Source organism: Camelus bactrianus, chromosome 22 (genome assembly GCF_048773025.1).
Source record: "Camelus bactrianus isolate YW-2024 breed Bactrian camel chromosome 22, ASM4877302v1, whole genome shotgun sequence".
NCBI classification, from domain to species: Eukaryota; Metazoa; Chordata; class Mammalia; order Artiodactyla; family Camelidae; genus Camelus; species Camelus bactrianus.
The window spans coordinates 19,611,653-19,633,417 of NC_133560.1; the positions used below are offsets into that span (position 1 = coordinate 19,611,653).

Below are 21,765 nucleotides of genomic sequence, written 5' to 3' on the forward strand. Positions count from 1 at the left end.
TCTGCCACTGGCCTCCCACGTGACCCAGGAATGCTCCCTCTTCCTGGCCTGTTCCTCATTTGCTGTTGAAGGTGATGGACCAGACCAGTGGGCACTCTTCTTTTTAGTTATTTCTTAATTACATCACACATTAATATGGGCCTTCCCTAGTGGAATGGGGAGAGGGCTTGCAGAAAGGTCCCCTCCCCCTTAGTCACCTCTCGCCTTCAACGGAACCCCCACAGCTGAGTTGGGAAACCCCGGAGACTAAAAGTTAGTTTGCCTGTCACTGGGTGAGGCATTCATAAGGGAGGGTTCCCACTTTATGTCGGAGAAGACAAAACTTAGGGAGGGCGGGTATAGCTCAGTGGTAGAGCACATGCTTAGCGTGCACAAGGTCCTGAGTTCAATCTCCAGCACCTCCATTTAAAAAATAATTTAAAAATTTTTTTAGAAAGAGACAAAACTTAGAACTCAGTATTAAACACAGTTTAGAACTTGCTGGTATCAGACAGACTAAAGAAGGCTTGAGAAGCCATCAGGATGGTTTCTCAGAAGGTACAGAGAGGACACAGTGATGCGCCAAATGATCTGGAGAAGTCAGAACACAGGCACTCCGACCTGCACAGACTCGGGCCAGGAAGAGCTCTGGAGCAGGGACATTGATAGGCATAAGGGATCCTTTGCACCTGGGGGAAAGGTGGGGAAAGGAGGGCAAAGCCAGATGTGATGTTGGCGAGCTGGTGATATTCTGTGGACAGTCAGCAAAGAGCCAAGCCCAGTCCTAACCCAAAGACAGCTGGAGAGCCAGCCAGGAACCCCAGCTCTTCAGGCGAGGGAGACGTGGCCTCTGAAGCCGCTCAGCTCTGTCTTGGGAACCCATGATCCTGGGCTCTGTTTGAGTGCTCCCTTTTGGATGCTATTCAGAACCCTTGGAATCTCTAAACTTTCTTGTTCGTATGAGCATGGGCAGCTCATGAATGACCATCAATACTTGAGCACTTACTAGGTACCAAAGTCCAATTGCACTGAGACCTCTTGAAACCCAAGGAACTAGTTGGTGTTGTAGATGAGAGGCTTGCTCTGATGGTGGGGACTGTCGATGTGTTCTCTCCTGGCAGTGCTATAACCCATGGACTTTCTGGCTGTCCATCGTAGATGCCTTCTACCAGAGCCTCGTCTGTTTCTTTATCCCCTACCTGGTAAGTTGCACGACCCCATTCTAACCATACAGATAGCAGGGTGGAACTGGTCCTGTTTATATGAAATCCCAGACTAACAGTATCTTTCTGGACACTTCAGAGCAGAGGCTCCATATAGGTGGCCTACAGACTCCATCCAACCCAGGATATTTGAAAAGGCAGAATAGTTTACCAAAACATCTTAATTTCTGCCAGCTTCTGAAAAACTAAAAGCTATCATTACACTGGGTCATTTTTCCCTCCTAGCAAAAATCCCAAGTTGACTCACTGCCCTGCTTTGATGGCGTGCATGTTCTCCACTTTGCCATAGTCCTCACCATGCCCTTTTGTGTTCCACGTGGCCTTCTTCACTCACCGACTGCTTCTTACTTGAGCCCTGAAGGTTTCTGAATTTGCAACCCTTGATTTCTATCTATATTTGTGCTTCCAAGGTCAAGGCAGCAAGTCTTATAATAAGGGATACTCACTGATCAGAAATAGAAAGAAGAATAGCAAGGGCTACCAGTCCCATCTCAGTTTCATTCCTCAGTTTAAAGAGTGAGAATTTATACAGCATGGGTGTGTGTGTGTTCCTCCTGGACAGGGAACTAAGATGTGGGGTAATCGCTACCAGGTGAACAGTGGTGTCTATCCGGCCTCTGGGCTGACATTCTTTTGCAATTAGCAACGTGATGGGTGTTGAGGAGGCAGCATTTTGTGCTTTCTGTGCATTTCCTGGTTTACGTACCCTCCCTGGCCAGGCCTCTGCCTGCCTCTCCTGCTTCACCCTTTGCCCTTCCTGTGTACTCAACAGACCGACCACCTAGGACTATTTGGACTTTTCACCCTCGGTTCTTCCCTTTGCCTGGTCAGCCTTTCCTCTCTCTCTGCAAGAGAGTATCTCCTCTTATTAGGGCCTCAGCTGACTGCTCTGCTCTGCTCCCAGGGTGCCTTGTACTTGCCTCCATTCTGGCATTTACCCCTTTAAGTTGTACCACATCTGCCCTGCCCAGGAGACTGTGCACTCCTTCCAAGTGGAGACGAATTTTAGCAATTGGCATTGTGCCTGGTAGGTACTCGATAAATCCTTTGCCCCCCTCCTTCCGCAGTGCTCTGGAATACTTCTTGTGGCTTCCTTTGCAAATGCATCTTTAAGTCCTGTCAACTCATCCCTCATCTTGTCTGTTCCGTGGCTCAGCTCCATGTGCATGGCAGCTGGATAGCTCCTCCCCACTCCTCCCCCTCCCGTCACACCTGCCCTCACTGATGCTTTACAGTCATTTGTCGAAGCCAAGGCCTTCGGCCCACGGGCACATCTGACAGTGTCTCTTTCTCCTCTGAAGACCTACAAGGGCTCTGACATTGACGTCTTTACCTTCGGGACACCCGTCAACACCGTCTCCCTCGCCACAATCCTCTTGCATCAGGCAATGGAAATGAAGACCTGGGTAAGTACCCCAGAGCTCCTTTGGCCTGAAAATCATGTTCCTGGCCATCAGCCACATTCAGATTTCTGAGTTGTTCTACTCCATGTCATTGATCCACTCGGTAAGTACACACTGAACTCCTTGTGTTCCCCGTGGATAAAGAGGTGCTTACCACCTGGCCAGGATGATAAAATTGACACATGTAAGACAATGAGACAATCTGTTACCAGAATAGGTATTTTTGATTAAAAAAAAAAATTTCACTGTATAGCACAGGGAAATATACACAAAATGTTATGATAACTCACAGAGAAAAAAATGTGACAATGAGTGTGTATATGTCCATGAATAACTGAAAAATTGTGCTGAACACTGGAATTTGACACAACATTGTAAAATGATTATAAATCAATAAAAAATGTTAAAAAAAAATTCAGGGGTGTTTGAGAGACAAGGAGAACAGTAGACTGACTACTCGCGGCTGTGTTAGGGAGCTATGCGCCACATTTAATTTGCAGGTAAAGGAGTAAAGACTGTCTCCAGGTAAGCATATCAAGCATCTCCAAATATCACCTTTTAGTGTCTAAGGCAACACCAGCTTTCTCGTTAACTTCTACTAGTCAATGATAATTATAAAGACAAAATGCTTAAAATTATATACCCGGTAACTATCTACATGATCTTTTAATGTATTATCTCATTTAACCTCCCAGAGCCCTTCATGTTAGATAGGATTTGGAGGGGTTTTGAGATTGAGATACGCAGTGCTGTATGTCAGTTATAAGTTGTACTGCATGACGACTTGACACATACACAGTTGACCCTTGAACAAGCAGGAGCCCCAAACCCTCCATGCAGTGGAAACTCCACGTAGAACTTTACAGCTGGCCCTCCATATCCCTAGTTCCACATCCGTGGGTGGGGTAGCACTGTGGTAGAGACTTAGTGAAAAAAGAAAAATCTGTGTCTACGAGGACCTGTACTGTTAAGGGTCAGTTGTACAGCAAAGTGACAGGTGTTAACTAAACTTATTATGGTAAGCATTTTGCAATACATGCATGTAGGGGTTTTTTTAATTCCCATTTTATAGAGCTATACATAGAAACAGAAATAGGTATAAAGAGGTGAGGAAGCTTTCCCCAATTAGTTCAGGACTGAAGCAAGTTTGAACCTTGGCCAGCTGACTCTTGACCTCTAAACTCCATGCTAATAGTGTGAGGAGATAAGACTGACTGGTTTCAGGGAGCCCACTTTACAGAAAGGTGTCCTTAGCCAAGCTGAAATGGCTTTCCTGAAAGCATTTATATTAAATATCTAGAAAACTGCCCCAAGCAGGCTCAATGTGTTCCCAACATTCTGCAATCGGATCTCCTCCCCACCCCCTACCTCCACCACCATGAGCTAGACCGGCCCTGACATGCTGAGCACTGGTGGGTAAGGGCCACCCAAAGGAGCTTCCGGATCACAGAGTTCCCATTTGAAACCCGCTCTGCTCCAATTCATGCCAATGACAGATGGAACAAAGAGATAAAACCAAAAAGGTACGGCAAGCTTAAGTACAAGCTAAATTTTTTTTTCTTTTAATATATTTTTATTGACGTATAGTCAGCTTACTGTTATGTCAATTCCTGGTGTACAGCACAGTGCTTCAGTCATATGGGAAGAGACATACATTCGTTTGCATATTTTTTTCACTGTAAGTTACAAGATATTGACTATGGTTCCCTGTGCTGTACCATATACACTTGCTGCTTATGTATTTTATGCATATTAGTTAGTATCTGAAAATCTCAAACTCCCAATTTCTCTTCCAACTCCCTCTCCTCCTCACCAGTAATCTTAAGTTTGTTTTCTATGTCAATGAGTCTGTTTCTGTTTTGCGAATAAGTTTGTCTTTTTTTTTTTTAGATTCCACATCTAAGTGATATCATATGGTAGTTTTCTCTCTCTTTCTGGCTTATTTCACTTAGAATGACATTCTCCAGGGCCAGCCATGTTGCTGCGAATGGCATTTATTCTTTTTATGGCAGAGTAGTATTCCATTGTATAAATATACCACAGCTTCTTTATCCAGTCATCTGATGGGCATTTAGATTGTTTCCATGTCTTGGCTATTGTAAATAGTGCTGCTATGAACACTGGGGTGCATATATCTCTTTGAACTAAGGTTCCCTCTGGATATATGCCCAGGAGTGGGATTGCTGGATCATACGGTAAGTCTGTGTTTAGTCTTTTGAGGAATCTTCATACTGTTTTCCATAATGACTACATTCCCACCAGCAGTGTAGGAGGGGGTCCCTTTTTTCCACAGCCTCTCTAGCATTTATCATTTGTGGATTTTTTTTTTTTTTGATGATGGCCATTCTGATTGGTGTGAGGCCTCAGTGTAGCTTTGATTTGCATTTCTCTGATAATTACCAATATTGAGCATTTTTTCAAGTGCCTATTGGCCATTTTTATGTCTTCATTGGAGAATTGCTTGTTTAGATCCTGTGATCCATTTTTGGACTGGGTTGTTTGTTTTTCTCTTATCAAGTTGTATGAGCTGTTTATATATTCTGGAAATCAAGCCCTTGTCAGCCTCATCTTTTACAAATATTTTCTCCCATTCTGTAGGTTGTCTTTTTGTTTTGCTTATGGTTGCCTTTGCTGTGCAAAGAGAGCCCAGAAATGAACCCACAAACTTTTGGTCAATTAATCCTTGACAAATGGAGTAAAGACTGTCTCTTCAGCAAATGGTGTTGGGAAAGCTGGACAGCTACATATAGATCAGTGAAGTTAGAATATTCCCTCACACCATACACAAAAATAAACTCAAAGTTGCTTAACGACTTAAACATCTTAGAAGAAAATATAGCCAAACATTATCCAGCATAAATCTCAGCAATGTTCTCCCAGGGCAGTCTACCCAGGCAACAGAAATAAAAGCAAAAATAAATAAATGGGACCTAGTTAAACTTACAAGCTTTTGCACAGCAAAGGAAACCACAGGCTAAATTTCTTTCAAAACCACCAGCACCAGAAGAGGCAGCCACATAGTGGGGAGAGGAGGTACTGGCTCAAACTGAAGGCTCTCTGGAATCCAGGGCAGGAAGCAGACCCTGGCAATGGGGAATCTGGCTCCTTTGGAGTAAGACACACAGGAGCCTCATTTACTGCTGGGTCCAAGGTTTGGACCAGCATTTCCCAACTCAAGAAGGAAAGATGACAAGCTATCTGGAGTTCTAGTTTTATCCAGAAGCTGTGAGGAAGGTAGACCAGAGTCATACCTTTAATATTAGGAATTAAGCCAAGCTAAGGAAACATTTACAACTCTTGAAAATGCACGTTTGTCATTGCAATTAAAAATGCAATTTGTGGGATCCACTCTAGACTGAACACTGACTAAGAGGAAACTACCGAATTGGAAGGTAATACTAGGAACTTCCACAGAATGCCACACAAACATAAAAATGTAACTAAGAGGAATGGTGGCTAGAATAAATGGCTCCAGCAGCCACATAGTAAGTCAAGGAAAGAATGGTAGAGAAGCTGTATCTGAAGAGATAATCATTGGGAATGACACTTAATCAAAATAAATCTGGATATACTGCCTGGTGTATCACAGTAAAAAAAACTGCACAGGTAAATCACAGCAATGTATTTTTTGAACCAGCTTCTGGAGTAATGGAAATAAAAGCAAAAATAAAGAAATGGGATCTGTTTAAACTTCAAAGCTTTTGCACAGCTAGGATACCATCAACAAAACGAAAAGACAACTTACAGAATGGGAAAAACATATTTGCAAATGATGCGACCGACAAGGGACTAATTTCCAAAATATACACACAAACAGCTCATACACCTTCATATTAAAAAAACAAGCAACCCAATCCAAAAATGGGCAGAAGACCTAAACAAGCAATTCTCCAACAAAGACATACAAATGGCCAATAGGCACATGAAAAAATGCTCAGCATTGCTAATTGTCAGAGAAACGCAGATCAAAATTACAGTGAAATATCATCTCACAACAGCCAGAATGGCCATCATTAAAAAGTCTATAAACGACAAATGCTGGAAAGGGTGTGGAGCAGAGGGAACCCTCCTATATTGTTTGTGGGAATGTAGATTGGTGCAGCCCCTGTAGAGGACAGTAAGGTTCCTCAAAAAACTAAAAATAGACTTACCATGTGATCCAGTAATCCCACTCCTGGGCATACCCACTCCTGGGCATATATCCAGAGAGAACCTTAATTCAAAAAGACACATACATCCCAATGTTCAAAGCAGCACTATTTATAACAGCCAAGACCTGGAAGCAACATAAATGTCCATCAACAGATGACTGGATAAAGAAGCTGTGGTATATTTATACAATGGAATACTACTCTGCCATAAAAAAGAATAAGCCAGAAAGAGAAAGAAAAATACCATATATCACTTACATGTGGAATATTAAAAAAGGACACAAATGAATACTTATTAGTTATAACTTAGATGATTGATTCCTTGAATACATGTAAGCACATTTGACTGTCCTTTATGATTGGATTACTGAATTCTGTTCATTCTTATTTTGTGGTTGGCTTTATTCCTTTGACAACTATGTAAGTTTAACAAGCTAATGCTCTAAACTGCTCTTGGAAACAATGAACAGTACACATATGTGAATTTAAAACTATGTGCAGTATATTATACAATATATTGCATGTAAATACATATATGTGCAATCAAAAAAAAAACTGCACAGGTAAAAGACACAGAGACAATCTTAAAGTCTGATGGAGACTATGGACAAATTACTTGAAAAGGAACAGCAGTTAAGCAAACAATGGAAATGAGAAAACAGTGAAGTAGTTATTTTCAAAGACCTAAGTGATAAATGACATTTCCAGATAAACTCTATGAGGTCTACCACCCATAGACGCTCACTAAAGGAGGAAACATACAAGAACATCATAAAAGCTAAAACTATAAGAAACAATATAATGGTAAGAAAGGGCTGATCATTAGGTAATTAACTTATGCTAAAGCCTTCATCATGAATAGGAAGAGAATAGAAATACACATTTAACCATAAAGGAATGGAAGGAAATAAGAGGAATATAGGAAACTATCCATCCTGCAGGCTGTAGAGAAGATGAAAAAGTAAGAGTAAAGAAAGTGGTGGCAAAAAATTCAAAATATGTTCAAAATAAATCCAAATACATCGGTCCTCACATAAGTGTAAATGTGTTTAATTCATCCACTAAAAGAAAAATTATCAGATTATATTTGCTGGGTGAAAAAAATACAAAGAGAAATTGAAAAATTTATGTCTAGTTTTATACATGTATCAGAAACAGGCATAGGTCAAGAGTAAATCATGATGGAAACTATACTTGCTGCTGCCGAACAACTATAAAAGTATTATATATATACACTCATGGGATGCAGCTGAAGATTTTACTACTGAAAACAAAAAGATGAAAAACAAGCTAAGAATTCAACTCAAGGAACTTAAACTTACCATGTAAACCTAAAGAAGATAGAGGAAGAAAAGATGAGAGGAGATACAAGAAAACAAGAAAGATGAGTAAGACCAAAACTGAGCTCTTCAAAACCCTAATGAAAACTGATCTCTAGAAAAATTGATTCAGGAAAAGACACAGAAAGAGGAGACCACAAAAATAATAACACTAGGAATGAAAAAGACTTCAATTATAGATACACAGTTGTCTCTTAGTACCTGCGGGGTACTGGTCCCAGGACCCCAACGGATAGCAAAATCCACAGATGTTCAAGTCCTCTACATAAAATGGCATGGAACAGTCAGCCTTCCATATCCACGAATTTGGAACTCGTGTATACAAAAGTCCATGTAATCAATATTTTTCCTGAAAATTTAAACCAAGTCAATAATTTCTTTAAATGTAAAATTTACCAAAACATAGTCAAAATCATTCAAGAAACCTGAATAAACCAATCACCATGAAAGAAATTCAACTGGTAATCCTGTCCCTAAAAACACCAAGCCAAAGGCTATAAAGGTGAGTTTGACTGAATTTATAGGGGACAGATAATTCCTATCTCAAATCAATTTTTTTATGGATTCAAAAAATGTAACCAATTTAATTTTCATGGCTAGAATAATTCTGATACCAAAATGGGCATGAACAGTTCAAGGAAACAAAATCATAGACCAATCTCCTCAATGAACATAGATGTAAACAATTCTAATCTAAATGAAATGTTGGCAAATCAACTCAGCAGTATGTTAAAGATAAAGATAACAAAGTCCAACCAAGGAAGTTTTATATTCTGTTGGTAAACTATAAACTGATACCACCACTCTGGAGGACAATTTGAAAATAGCTAGAGAAGTGTAAGTAATCTTATGCTATGACACAATTCTACTTCTAAATATGCACCCTGGACAATACTCTTGCACATGGATATACCTAATTACATACAACAATGTTTACTACATCATTGTTCTTTTTTTTTCTTTTAATTGAAGTATAGTCAGTTACAATGTGTCAGTTTCTGCTGTAGAGCACAATGTCAAGGTCATGCATATACATACATACATACATTTGTTTTCATATTCATTTTCATTAAAGGTTATACAAGATGGTGAATATAGTTCCCTGTGCTGTACAGAAGAAATTTGTTTTTCTATCTTTATACGTAGTGGTTAACATTTGCAAATCTCAAACTCCCCAGTTTATCCCTTCCCACCCCCTTTTCCCTGTTAACCCATCATTGTTCTTAGTAGCAAAAAAAAAAAATATTTCTTATAGCAACCTAAATGTTCATCAACAAGAAAATAAATTGTGGCATATTCATATACTAGAACAGTTAAACTAGAACTGCATTTATCAACATAAATAAAGCTCCAAAGCATAACATCTAATGAAAAAAACTGCGCAAGGATACATATACATGATACAATAAAAAAGCATCCATTAACATCAGTATGTAAACATGTAAATATAACATACATGAAAGAAAGATGAACACCGATTTTATTTTCAGGATTAAAGAGAAGGCATTTACCAGACATGGGTGCTTGAATTATATCCGTAAGGCTTAACCTTTTAATAAAATCTGAGGCAAATATGTGTTGAGGAAGAAAAAATAATTTTCCCTCTACCCTTCTAGGTTCTTGGCTGAGATACTCCTGTAATAAAAGACGGATTAATGGGAGAAAAACAAACACAAGTTTATAAATACCTCCTATACACACAGGAGAGACACAGGAAACTGAGTAATTCCCTGAAAATTGCCCAAGTCACCACCTTAAATACCATCTCTAGCTAAAGACAAGAGAAGTTTTGGGGGTTAGGGGAGGCCAGTTCTGGGAGTTAATACAGATTTTCTAGACGTTTAGAATCATCCTTTTCCTTCTGGTAGAGAGGAAGACACCCTTATAAATGTAAATGTCTCTTACAAAAAGATAACTGCTCCTCAGTTTGCAGAGCTTACCCTGTGTCTGCTGTTTCTTAAAAATAACAAGCTAAAAATAATCCGTATGTCAGAGATGTATTTTGCGGTGACAGTCTACTCCATGTGGTTCAAGTTTCAACTTCATGAAGCTGGGTATTGAGTATATGAGGATTGTTGTCTGTGTGCTTGAAATATTTCACAATGACATAATTACATTTTTAAAACACTAGCCCAAGATATTTCCCAAGAGGAACTCTGCTGCCTACCATCCTCTTAATCATTAGGTATTTTTAACCTTTCAAAATGCCCTGTCAAGTCTCATCCAGCCCCAGAGATTCCGTACCCTCTCCGACTGGTCGTCCAGCCCTCTTCCTCAGAGCACTGCATCCACCTGCTTCAAAAGAGGGAAACTGTTCCTTTCACTCACCATTCAGTGCTGTTAACCCACCCAGTGCATCTCTAGACCAGGAATCCCAGTGGTTACAGGTGATTTCTGATACTCTTGGGAAAGGAGTCAGCTACTGGAATCATTATAGAAAAATATTTCCCTTTTGAAAGTGCTTGGAGCAGAGGGGAGGGTGCCTCTCTTTGCTGGGTAGAAAGCTTCACATGAATTTTAATAGCTGTGTCGGTTTTCACAGTCCTCACCAAAGCAACTGAAAATGTTAACTGCTTTCTTCTTCAGGAACAGGGGCTAGGTCAGGCAATCTCTCCCACTGAAAACAAGCTAATGGATATATACAGACTAAAGGTATGAGAAAGACGGCAGGATAGAAAAGACCAGGACCTCTGGGAAAGATGGATCGCAGAGAAGCAGCCAGAGCCAAAGCCTCTCTTCTCCTGAGGGTGCTTGCAACCCCGCCCAAAACGAACTTTTTGGCAGACTTGATGGAGCATAAGGTTCAGAATTTAAAACCCAGACTTCTAAGTGGGAGTCTAGTAGGAGACCGTGTTAAATTAGGACCCCAGAGGCTGTACCCTCAGGGTAAAGGCACACGCAAAAGCGGACCTGCCTGCACTCCCTCCCCAGCAGGGACTGTAGAGATCGGTCCCCCTGTGCTGAACAGAGCAGAGAGAATCCAAACCATTTCCTGGGAAATGGACCGTGGGCCGTCCTCACACAGATGTGCAGCCCAGATTCTTTGTATCACCTGGGTGAGCCAAACTTTGATGTATGAATTCAGTTTAAAATGGCTGTAGATTCCATGTATAAGTGATATCATATGATGCTGGTCTTTCTCTGTCTGATTTACTTCCCTTAGCCTGATAATATCTAGATCCATCCACAAATGAACGTATTTATGAAACAGAACCAGACTCACAGACAGAAAACAAACCCTTACGATTACCAATGGGGAAGGAGGGGCTGGATAAATTAGGAGTTTGGGATTAGCAGATATAAACTACTTTATATACAGAATAGATAAACAACAAGGTTCTACTGTATAGCACATGGAACTATATTCAATAGTTTGTAATAACCTATAAAAGAATATATATTTTATACATATGCATGAATATATGTGTAACTGAATCACTATGCTGTACACCAGAAACTAACACAATGTTGTATATCAACTATACTTCAATTAAAAAGAAAAAACTAGCTTGACACTGCCTTAGGTTATTGCAAAATACACACCCACACACACACCCTCTCCAGAGAGTTATCCTAAGCTTCACAGTATCCCCAACTTTCCAAGGATAAGAAGCATCGCACATTCAAAAATAAGGAAGCTCAAAATGAAACAAGAGCTCATAAATGAAGATCACAGGCATCAGTCACAAGTATTTCGAGCACTGGAATTACTGGATATAAATTCTAGAAAAGCTCTGTTTGCTATGTTTAAAGAAGAATAAACTTTAAAATATCTGCGAGGATTGGTAAAACATACAAAGAAACCTAAAAGGTTTGAAAAAAGACCAAATAAACCAGTAGCAGGAAGAGATACTTCAGAGGAGGCAGAGTTGTCAAGTACTCAGAAGTCCTTGCATGATTCAGGAGGAGGGAGACGTAGAAACTTTACTCTGCAGTAAGTCAAGACTGCTTGTTATCATTTACTGAGTAATCACTAAAAGAACAGAAATGGAGCATTTAACTTTCAAACTAGTAAAGGTGCGGATGCAATTTTACGAAATCATCAGTAAGTTTAAAAGAAGACAAGAATCGGAAGGCAAGACACACAAGACAGGCAGGACAAAATACGATCAGCCCACGGCACACTGCACCGCTCTGAAAATGAGGAACCGACAGCCACGTGTGGGGAAAACACGGCTCATCACACAAATATAATATTGAGGAAAAAAAGACAGAAGTCACCCCAAATATGACTATCCGATTTTTAAAAACAGGCTATCAAGGGAACTGTAGCTAGATGGTAAAACTACAGAATAGTATGAAAATTATCACCCAAGTCAAGGCTGAGACAGAAGATTTCGGGGTTTCTGGAGGACGGGTGGTAGCAACATGGGTGTTTACTTTATACTGGTCTGTCAAATGGCACGCTTTTTAAAATGGTTTCTGTGTATGTTGCATTTCCACAAAAAAGTTTATGACAAAGTCAGCCGAGTAGCATGACTGCAGTCCCTTCAACGGCGTTCACCCCTTTCCTCCCGCAGACCATCATCCACGGGCTGGTTCTCATAGGCAGCTTCCTGATGTACTTCGTGGTGTCCCTGGTGTACAACGCCACCTGCGTCACCTGCAACAGCCCCACCAATCCCTACTGGGTGATGGAAGACCAGCTCTCAGAGCCCACCTTCTACTTCGTCTGCCTCCTTACACCGGTCGTGGCCCTTCTGCCAAGGTTTGAGCGGGGCAGGGGGGGCTGTTTTCTGCCTAGAACTACCACTCTCCTCTCAGTCCGTCGCTTTCAAGAGTCAGGAGTTTGTTTGGGATGCTTAAGGCTGTTGTTTCAAAGAGAGGGAGCTAGGACAGAAAGAACAACGATCTTAGAGGCAGACAGCACGGACTCTGGTCCCAGGACAGCCACAGAGCAGCGAAGTCACCCAGTCTGGCCCGGCCTCTGCTGTAACATCTGTAAAATGGGAGTACTAACTCCCCCTCCTGCCTTACAAATATTGTTGTGTCTAAGGAATCATCCTGGAAAGCTCTCTAGTCCTTTCTTCGTTAGCCCAGTGGCCTCACACTCAAATGCCCACAAGGACAGGTGAGCAACTGAAGCAAACCAGGAAAAGCACAGACATTGGGAGAAGGGACTTGGTCTCACACCATCACTACCACAAGGAAACATCAAGACTAGCATTCCAGAGCTTTTGATTTTCCCCAGGAATTCCAATTCTGCATGACATAGCCAATGTTTTAATATTACTCGAATTTGTTAAAACACACACACAGACACACACATATACACACCCTATATTAGTCCCTGGTCATGAATCTGGCTACTTCTAACATTTGCAGCTTAAATCCTCTGCATTTGCCTTTTCCAGATAAACAGCAACAGTAACAAAAGTCATGCCTGGCATTTCCCCGGAGCTCACTCTTGACTTGTGCTCTTCTGTCTAGCTCATTTGCTTTTGCAAAATCACCTAGAAGTTAGGCAGAGCCGTAGCTGTAGTCCCACTTGCTCATGGGACAGCTCAAGTCCCAACAGGGACCAGAACGTGCCCAGCAGACCGCCACAGGTCACAGTGGGAGCTGGACCCCCCAACCCAGAGGCCGGTGTCCCGCCCTCCAGCCCGCACGCTCCAGTCGCAACAATCGCTGAGCTTAACGATGACGTGCGCCGAGGTGAGGCTCAGCCCCTCTCCATCCTCAGGATCTCACCTCCCTGAGCACTGAAATTCAGCCACTTTATCATTATAAGCTGTAGTCACCAGGCCATCGCAACATTGTGTAGACCTTTTCCTAAACCAAAATTAAGCAGAGGGCCATTAGCAGGTGTTGCTTCCTTTAAATAAGTTTGGCAGTTGGGTCTCCGTTTCTTCTTTCTAAGCCGTCTCAGGGCCCTGACGTCGGGAGCAGAGTTCAGAGGCTGAGGATATCAGGAGGACAGATGCTACTGTCAACTTCACAAACGCTGGTTGAGTTCTCAGTATGCGCTGCGTACACAGCCTCCCTGCTTGCTCTCCTCATCTGCCCGCTCCCTGCCTCAGACTCTGGGCTCCGCACCACCAAGCTTCCTCCGTTTCCCTCAAGGCTCCATGTCCTCTCACCCTCCCACCTTTGGACATGCTGTTCCTTCTGTTCCAAATGCCCTTCCGGTTACAGAACCTCTCACCCTTCGACAGCACTGCAGGCGTGACCAGTTCCAGAAACCTGCTGTGACTTCCCCTAATTCCCTCGGGCTGAAGCAGATCCGCTCTCTCTGCTCTGTTCCCATTGCCCTGTCTGTCTGTCCCTCCCTTTACCCTCCTTAGTATCTGTTTTATCTGTTTGTCTTGGTCTGACCATTAAGTCCTGGGAAGACGGTATCCTTCTTACCAGCATATACCCTACCCCCAGCACAGTTCTGTCACGTAGCAAATGATACTAAAGAAACAGATGAATAAGACAGGACCCTTGCTCTCAAGAAGCCTGACATCCAACAGACAATTCAGACATAAGCTTGACCACAATACAGGTGGAAGTCTAGAATTCTAGTATTAATAAAGGACCTCAAGACTTAAGAGTGAGAAGCAATTAAGCCCAGCCTCAGAGGACATACTTGCCACCCCACCCTTTCATCAGCCCAGCCTCCTGGGAGACGGACTTTGGAAGAGACCACGAAGACCATGCCCTCATTGGAAAAGGGCGTCAAATAAGTCAGTTAAATATTTTTGTCTACAATCTGGGGGTTAAACACAGTTGTGATCACCTCTAACCAAGGACTGACCTCCTCCGTTCTGTGTCTTATTTGAGGCATGGAAATAACCATCAGCCCCCATATTCTTTGCCTTACCTTTGGCTCGAAGACACACTTGGAGCCAAAGGCTACCAACTTGATGAAGACAATATGAAAAGTATGAACGTTCTTGAAAAAGACAAGCACTCCACACTATAGCTTGTTAAACAGATGAGGGACCGATTAGGGAGAAGCTAGCAAATATTTTCTTGCCAGTTACCATAGCCTGCAAGTTCGATCTTTGCTTATTCTATATAATTATTGTAAACTTGAATTTCTCTTTAATTCTGTTTACTAGGAAAGAGATTTCCTTTGACAGAGAAAGGATTATTTTAATGGCCCCAAGGACTGTTGACTTGTAACCCTGGGACAATTAATTTTTGTTACAGGACACTACAGGAGAGAATGTTTGCTGTAGAAAACTGTATTTGTTCACTTAAAACTGTTTGCTGCATTTATAATAGAGATTGATTTCACTCACCAAGCTGGTGATAATTAGCCACTAACCATGACCTCACTAATCTCAGTCTAATTAATTCAACCAGTGTGAAAGAACTGTATGGATTCTCTTAAACTGAGAGCAAGTAAGTTTCTTTCATTTTATCTGTAAAATAACTAACATACAAACTTTAAAACACAATGCAGCCCCGTAATGAGCTGCAACAGAAGGTACCAGCCCTTGGACGCTCTTCGCGTGGCTTCAGTAACACAGCACTCGGGTTCTCTGCTGCCCCTTCTTTGTTCCCTTTGCTAGCTCATGTCTTTCGCACGCTGTATGTCAAGCCTTCATCCTAGGTTGTCTTGCAACTTTAATTCTCTCTAGAGACATAGCAACCACTATTGTGAAGTTAAATATCCTTTGTAACAGATGAATCTCCAACATCAACTCCCAGCCCAGATCTTTCTTCTGAATCCCAGGTGCCTCTTTATAGCCGCCTCTTCATCGCCTGCACTGGGCATGCGAAGTCTGAGGGATGTGGGAGACATCTGCAGCTCCGTGATCCACCACCATCCCGGAAACCTGAACCTCCTCCAGAGTCCCTCTCATCCAGTGTCACCCACTGGGGACCAAGGCAGGCCCATGACAGTTATCCCTGATACCACCCACCACCACAAGACCCTATCAAGTTTTATCTGCTACCTAGTTCTCAAATCCCCCACCATTTCCGTTTCTACAACCCTCACCATGGATAGGTTACAATTCCTTTCATCCCAAATTGCTTCAAAAGTCTCCTCTTGGGTTTTACTCTCCTTCATTATAATTGGGTCAAAGTGTAATCATGTCATGTTTACAACTTTCCAAGCGTTTCCCAAGGTCTTTACAATAATCCACAAAAACCAAAACATCCCTCACAGTCCCTGCCACCTTCTGTGTCGTATCTGCCCACCGTCGTGCTGAGGGTCTGGTTCTCACCCCCTCTTCACCTGGCTCCCTCCGGTGCGTCCCTCAGTCCTCAGCTTTAATGTTTCCTCACCAAGAAGGGTCTCTCACATCAGGCCAGGTGTTTGACGCTCTCACTGCTCCCTTGGCTTCTAACTCTATTCCTGTGCTATGGGGGCCTGGACCATTGTAGGGACTGGACAAATATTTGTTGACTAAACGGACAGAGAAGGGTAGCTTAGAGGAAGGTTTAAACTGAGGAGAGTCCGGTTTCCAGGCAAGACGTTGAGTCTTCCCTCAAACACGTATGCGGGGCCACCTGTACTGCCGCCCCGGGTGACATGAGCGCGAGTTGGGAAGGTCTCTGATCCGTAGGATCTGCTGTAGTCTTCACACTGTGGGGTCATCCTGAAACTTCTAGAAATAGTGGAAGGATGGGAGCCTCTCTGCTTTTAAGGCTTTCAAAATAAAATTTTTTCAAGGATTTTTTTTTTAAAGAACTTAGATGTCCACTAGGCCAACTGCATTACTTTTTAGATAATCTGAAACCCAGAGAGGGGTATGAGTTGCCCAGTATCACAAGACGGTGTATGTCTTCTCCATCAATCATGGAGTTTTTGTCACGTCCTTACCCCTTCCCTCCCTAAACTTGAAACAGGTAAAAGGTTCTTGGCACAGATAGAGACTCCCAATTCCAGAGTCCACTGCAGGCGACACACAGCTTGGCAGGGGAAAGGAACCCTGAATTAGCCGTCAGGGAACTCTTAACTTCTCAGGAGACCCCCAGGAAGCCCACCTCATCACCTGGGACCTCAGTATCTTCATCTGGCAAACAGGGACATAACACAGTGATGCTGTGTAGTCAGTGCCGCCCACGGACTCAAGAAAAGAATATGCATTGTGAAAACCACTTAAAAATTAATGTCCACAAGGAGTTGTCATGACAAAGCAAGTAACTGTGCCTAAATTCAAACAGCCCAGAAACAGAATGGGCTGCCTCATGCATGGTAGGTAAGAGAAAAACCTCAGAATCCAGAGCACGTGGCTGTGACCACAGCTTGACCACTGTGTGTGGCTCTGGACAAACCACCGATCACCTCTCGGTACCGCCAATTCCGTGCCTGGACACAGGGCAAAACAAAAGGACAGCAGTATGAGACTAGGGCGAGGATAATATTAGTTAATAGTATGTAAAGCTCTTGGAATAGGTCTGGTACATCCTAAATGCCAGCTGTTACATTCTGTTGTTGGACCCCCTGAACCAGCGGTGCCCAGGCGTAGATGTGATCCGTCAGCCCAGAGAGCAGCAGAGAGGAGCTTTCCCTGGGTGGGGAGTTGGGTTCTTAGGACCCTTTCAATGCTGAAATTCAAGAGGTCAACCAAAGTCAGAAAATATCTTCGTTCTGTCGTTGCCCACCAGGTACTTCTTCCTGTCTCTGCAAGGGACATACGGGAAATCTCCGATCTTAAGAGCTCAGAAAATTGACAAACTCCCCATGGACAAAAGAGACCTGGAAATCCAGAGCTGGAGAAGCAGGCAGAGGCCTGTCAGTGTCCCCAGAGAAGCCCGGTCTACCCACTGTCCAGTGCCACCTGTCCCCGAACAGGGCTTCAGAGCCAGCACCCCGAAGAGCTCTCGCCCTACCAAGCGGGACTGGGTGCTGCCTGGGGAGAGAGGCAGCAGGGACCACATCAAGGATGACCCATGCTCAGGAGACACCTCAGTTACATTCTCACCTAGGGAGCACCTTCTTCTGGACCCTCACAGGATGGTGGCGTCCGGAGCCTACTCAGGTGGACAGACTAACGCCAACTGGCCCTTGAGCGGAGGCAGCCACCGCCGGTCCCAGAGTTCCCCGCCCCTGACCGTATGAGGGGCGTGCGGAGATCTGTGCAAACTCAGAGGCAGCCGTCCCACCCCGGGCTTCATTAACCGTGACTCTTCCTCTTCATGGAGGAAAGAACGGGCCAGGCTTCCTCGCCACCAGGCTTGGCTTCCACAGAGGAAGTGCTGGCCCCACGGGGTGTGACAAAATGGACTGGAAACCAGTTGACCTCTAGTTCTGCTGCTGCCAGGCAGCACGTCTTGCCAACAACAGAGTTTTTTGTTTTTTTTTTTAACAAGGAGGCTCTGTTTCTATTGCATTGAGTTTTTTTTTTTAATTTTTTAGCCCACATTCTTTGCCCCTCTAGACAAGCACACGCCACAGCCCAGTGCCACTGGGCCGTCAGTTTCCACGATTCCAAGAAATGCATCAACCCAGCTGATATCTCAAGATACGGAAGCTTCCGGGCATGTCAGACCATCACCTCGCCTCCCGGTGCCCAAAGTTAAAAGTCTCAGAAGCGTCCCACACACACAAGTGTTTCATCTCAAGCAGACGGCAGTGATGGGCATGTCGGGGTCAGCATCCCTTCCATTCTGAGTTGGGTCTGCTCTAGCCAAAGAAAACCATGTCTAAAGATTAAAACTAGACATGAACTCAGTGCGACAGACACTTCTGAGGGTCGTGGAAGCAGAAGGAACACAGGCATGGGAAAAGGAACGGGCGCAGCAGACCCCCGTGCTTCAGCTAGTGAGCCTCACGGCCCTCGGTCTGGGCACGCAGGCCGAGCAGCTCTCTCTTCCTAAAGATATTTATTAATTTTTAAATAAAAGTATAGGTGTCCCCCACTTTTCAGAAATTTGCCTTACGCCATTTCACTTTTACGACTTACCTGGGTGCTGGTTTTTGCTAACCAAAAGACATCCAAAGAGGATTTTTGCTTTTACCAAAAACAAACAAACAGTGAGACGCAAAAGCAGCCTTCAGCATTTGTTTCGCAGGCGCCCCCCCCCCCCAGCAGCACCCCGAGGCTCCTTCCGGGGCAGCTGCACCTGGCAGCGCAGAACCGAACCGCCGTGGCTGCGAACCGCGTCTGAGCGCCTGTGCTGCCTCTGGATTTATTTTGTGCGTCCCTTAGTGAGACGTCTCCTGAGGTAGCTGCTCCTCTGCTTTACGCCTCTTCAGCTTAACGAGAACGTTCACAGCCACACTGTGCTTTCAGCGAGCAGGGGAACCTGTGCCATCCTGGGTCAGCTCCCCGCACAGGCAAACGCGGGGACCGGATCTTCACGCGTCTGCACCTGAAGAGCTGACCTACACGACAGAGCGACCCTGAACCCAAACGACGGCGTCTGAAAGGGGGGGAGGAATGTTAAACCCCCTGCGTTAAGCCTGTCCCAGAAGATCACATGCTTGAGATGAATGAGGGAGAGTCAGAGGGCGCCTCACTTCACAGGGAGCAGGATTCCTGAGACTCCTTATCGCCAGAGGTCGTAAATGCCAAAAATGTAAGAGCTCACAACAGTGCTGGAAAAAAAAGAATGGATGACAACACGCCGTCAAGAGAAGCAAGGTCCCCTGTGGGCAAGGGTAGCCTGTCCCTAGTCTTTTAAGATAAGTCAAGGAGGACGACTGAGTCCTCCCTCCTTAAGGTGCTGCTGCTACATATTAGGGGAAAAGTACAGGGATGGATACAAGTGTGGCAAGTCCCAGCCACCGCTGACATCACTTGAGTAACTTCCCAGCAAATGTGCCCCCAAAACAGCTCAACAATCAAGTTGGCACGTGGCAGACTGAGCTGGTAATCCTGCTGGCAAACCTGCACTGGGCCATTCGGGGCATCGCCCTAGAGTCAATCCCCTGGACCTCTCTGGCTGACTCTGCCACAGAGTGATGCCAGCGCTGGCCGGCTGGTGGGTGTTCAGGGGAGCCCTACGTGAGGACCGCGCGAGGAGGAGCAGCTAAACAAATCGGGCACAGCAGTAATTATATAAATTGTCCCAAATGAAGGGACTGACCCAAAGCTTCTATCTCAGGGTCATTCCTTTCCCCCTATGACTCCCTCCCACTCCTAAAAGCCAGATGAGACCAGTAGGAGGTTTCAGAAGAGAACGGAGTAGAGGGAAGAACTCTGGCCGCAGGAGATCGGGCTGTGAGCCTTTTCTCTGCCCCGCACGCTCTAGGAGCCAGGAGCACCTACGTAGGTTGCCACACCTGCGTATTAGGTGTTACCTGCCCTATCTCCCAGGCTTGGCAGGAGGATGTTAACACCCTCAACAGTAACCGGGGATTTTTATTTCAGAGCTAAGAGGGACTGAGGTGATGGGAAGCTGAGAAAATATCTGACCCCTGTACCTTAATGCCAAACCCGACCCAACACTGTGCTGCTGCCCTCTCTCCTGCGTGACCAGCCCTCCAGTTTGCCTGGGGTTTTCCCAGTCTTAGCACAGAAAGCCCCACATCCCGGGAAGGTCCTCAGTCCTGGGCCAGCCAGGCCAGCTGGTCAACCTCCTCTTGTCCTTCCTTGAAAACCAAACCAACTGTGACTGTCCAAGTGCCATCTTAGGGGAAAAGGTTATTACAACTATTTCCCTGTAACATTATGCTAATGATGATATTTAATACATTTTTATACATTCATGACCTTTTAGGAATTACCTGGAAATGGATTACCCTTTATTAGAAGAAAAAATAAACATGGTTTTCCACTGTCGCCTGCAGTTTTGAATATTCTTATCCATCCATCCATCTTTGCATTCACTCGTTCGTTCGTCCACCCATCCATCCATCTATCTTTCCAGTAAACTTCTGTTGGCCCCTGCTAGACGCCTGGCAATGTGCGTGGGGCTGTGAGGAGGTCGGTCCCTTCTTAAAGCAGCTCATAGCCTTGTGGGACTTAGAGCATCAGGAATATATCTGATCCAATGTAAGCGTGTGACACAAACCGCAATGGCTGTCAGACACAACATACATAGTCCTCTCTCTCTCAAACTCTCACCTGCATACGCCCCTCTTCCTGGAAGCCTGACTCCAATCTCACACTCATTCATTAGATGCCTCTTTCCATTCACTCATTCAGCAAATATCAAGTGAGCGCCTGCCATACACAGCACTGTGGTGGGCAACACGGATAAAAGCCCAGGGCCTGCCCACAAGGGATTTACAATCTAGGAAGGGAGACAGACGCTACGCAAGGAAATCAATAAATGTGATCATTGCACACAATGAAAGGAAGCAAGGATGGAGAGGAAGGGAGGTTGGTGGCTCCCAGGGTAATCAGGGAAGGCGTCTCCAAGGAGAAGGCATTTCAGCTGAGACCCTAACCATGAAAACAAGTCCTCAGGGACGGACCGTTGCAAATGGAGAGAATTAAGTATGAAAGCCTTGAAAAAGAGATTTCGGTGTATTCAAAAGAAGAAGAAAAAGAAGAAAGGGGGTTAGTGCGACTAGAACCCAATAAGCAAAAGGAACTCTGTGATGATGTGAGTAGGAACAACTGCATTCGCTAATTCTGCGCTAGGCGCTGATCCAAGTTCACGTTGTCCTTAAACCTCACCGAACCCTTCAAGGCAGGTAAAGCAGTCCACTCCCCTTATGCTGGAGGATTATGTTCAGGACCCCCAGTGGGTGCCTGAAACCACAGATAACACATACACGCCTATGGTGAAATGTACAAATTAGGCACAGTGACAGGACACCCAGATTGCTGGCCTC

At 44.2% G+C, this 21,765-nt stretch overlaps 1 protein-coding gene across 4 annotated transcripts in view; it reads left to right on the plus strand.

Moving 5' to 3' along the window:
- The window catches only part of ATP10B (ATPase phospholipid transporting 10B (putative)), a 282,609-nt gene extending 261,845 nt beyond the window's left edge, over window positions 1-20,764 (plus strand). For all 4 annotated transcript variants that reach the window (XM_045508136.2, XM_010972219.3, XM_010972220.3 and 1 more), the window contains 4 exons: window positions 1,101-1,181; window positions 2,504-2,608; window positions 12,617-12,804; window positions 17,646-20,764. In XM_045508136.2, coding sequence (XP_045364092.2) covers window positions 1,101-1,181; window positions 2,504-2,608; window positions 12,617-12,804; window positions 17,646-18,099 — 828 coding nt within the window. In that variant the 3' untranslated portion in view covers window positions 18,100-20,764. The remainder of the gene's footprint in view (window positions 1-1,100; window positions 1,182-2,503; window positions 2,609-12,616; window positions 12,805-17,645) is intronic.
- Window positions 20,765-21,765: the final 1,001 nt, after the last annotated feature.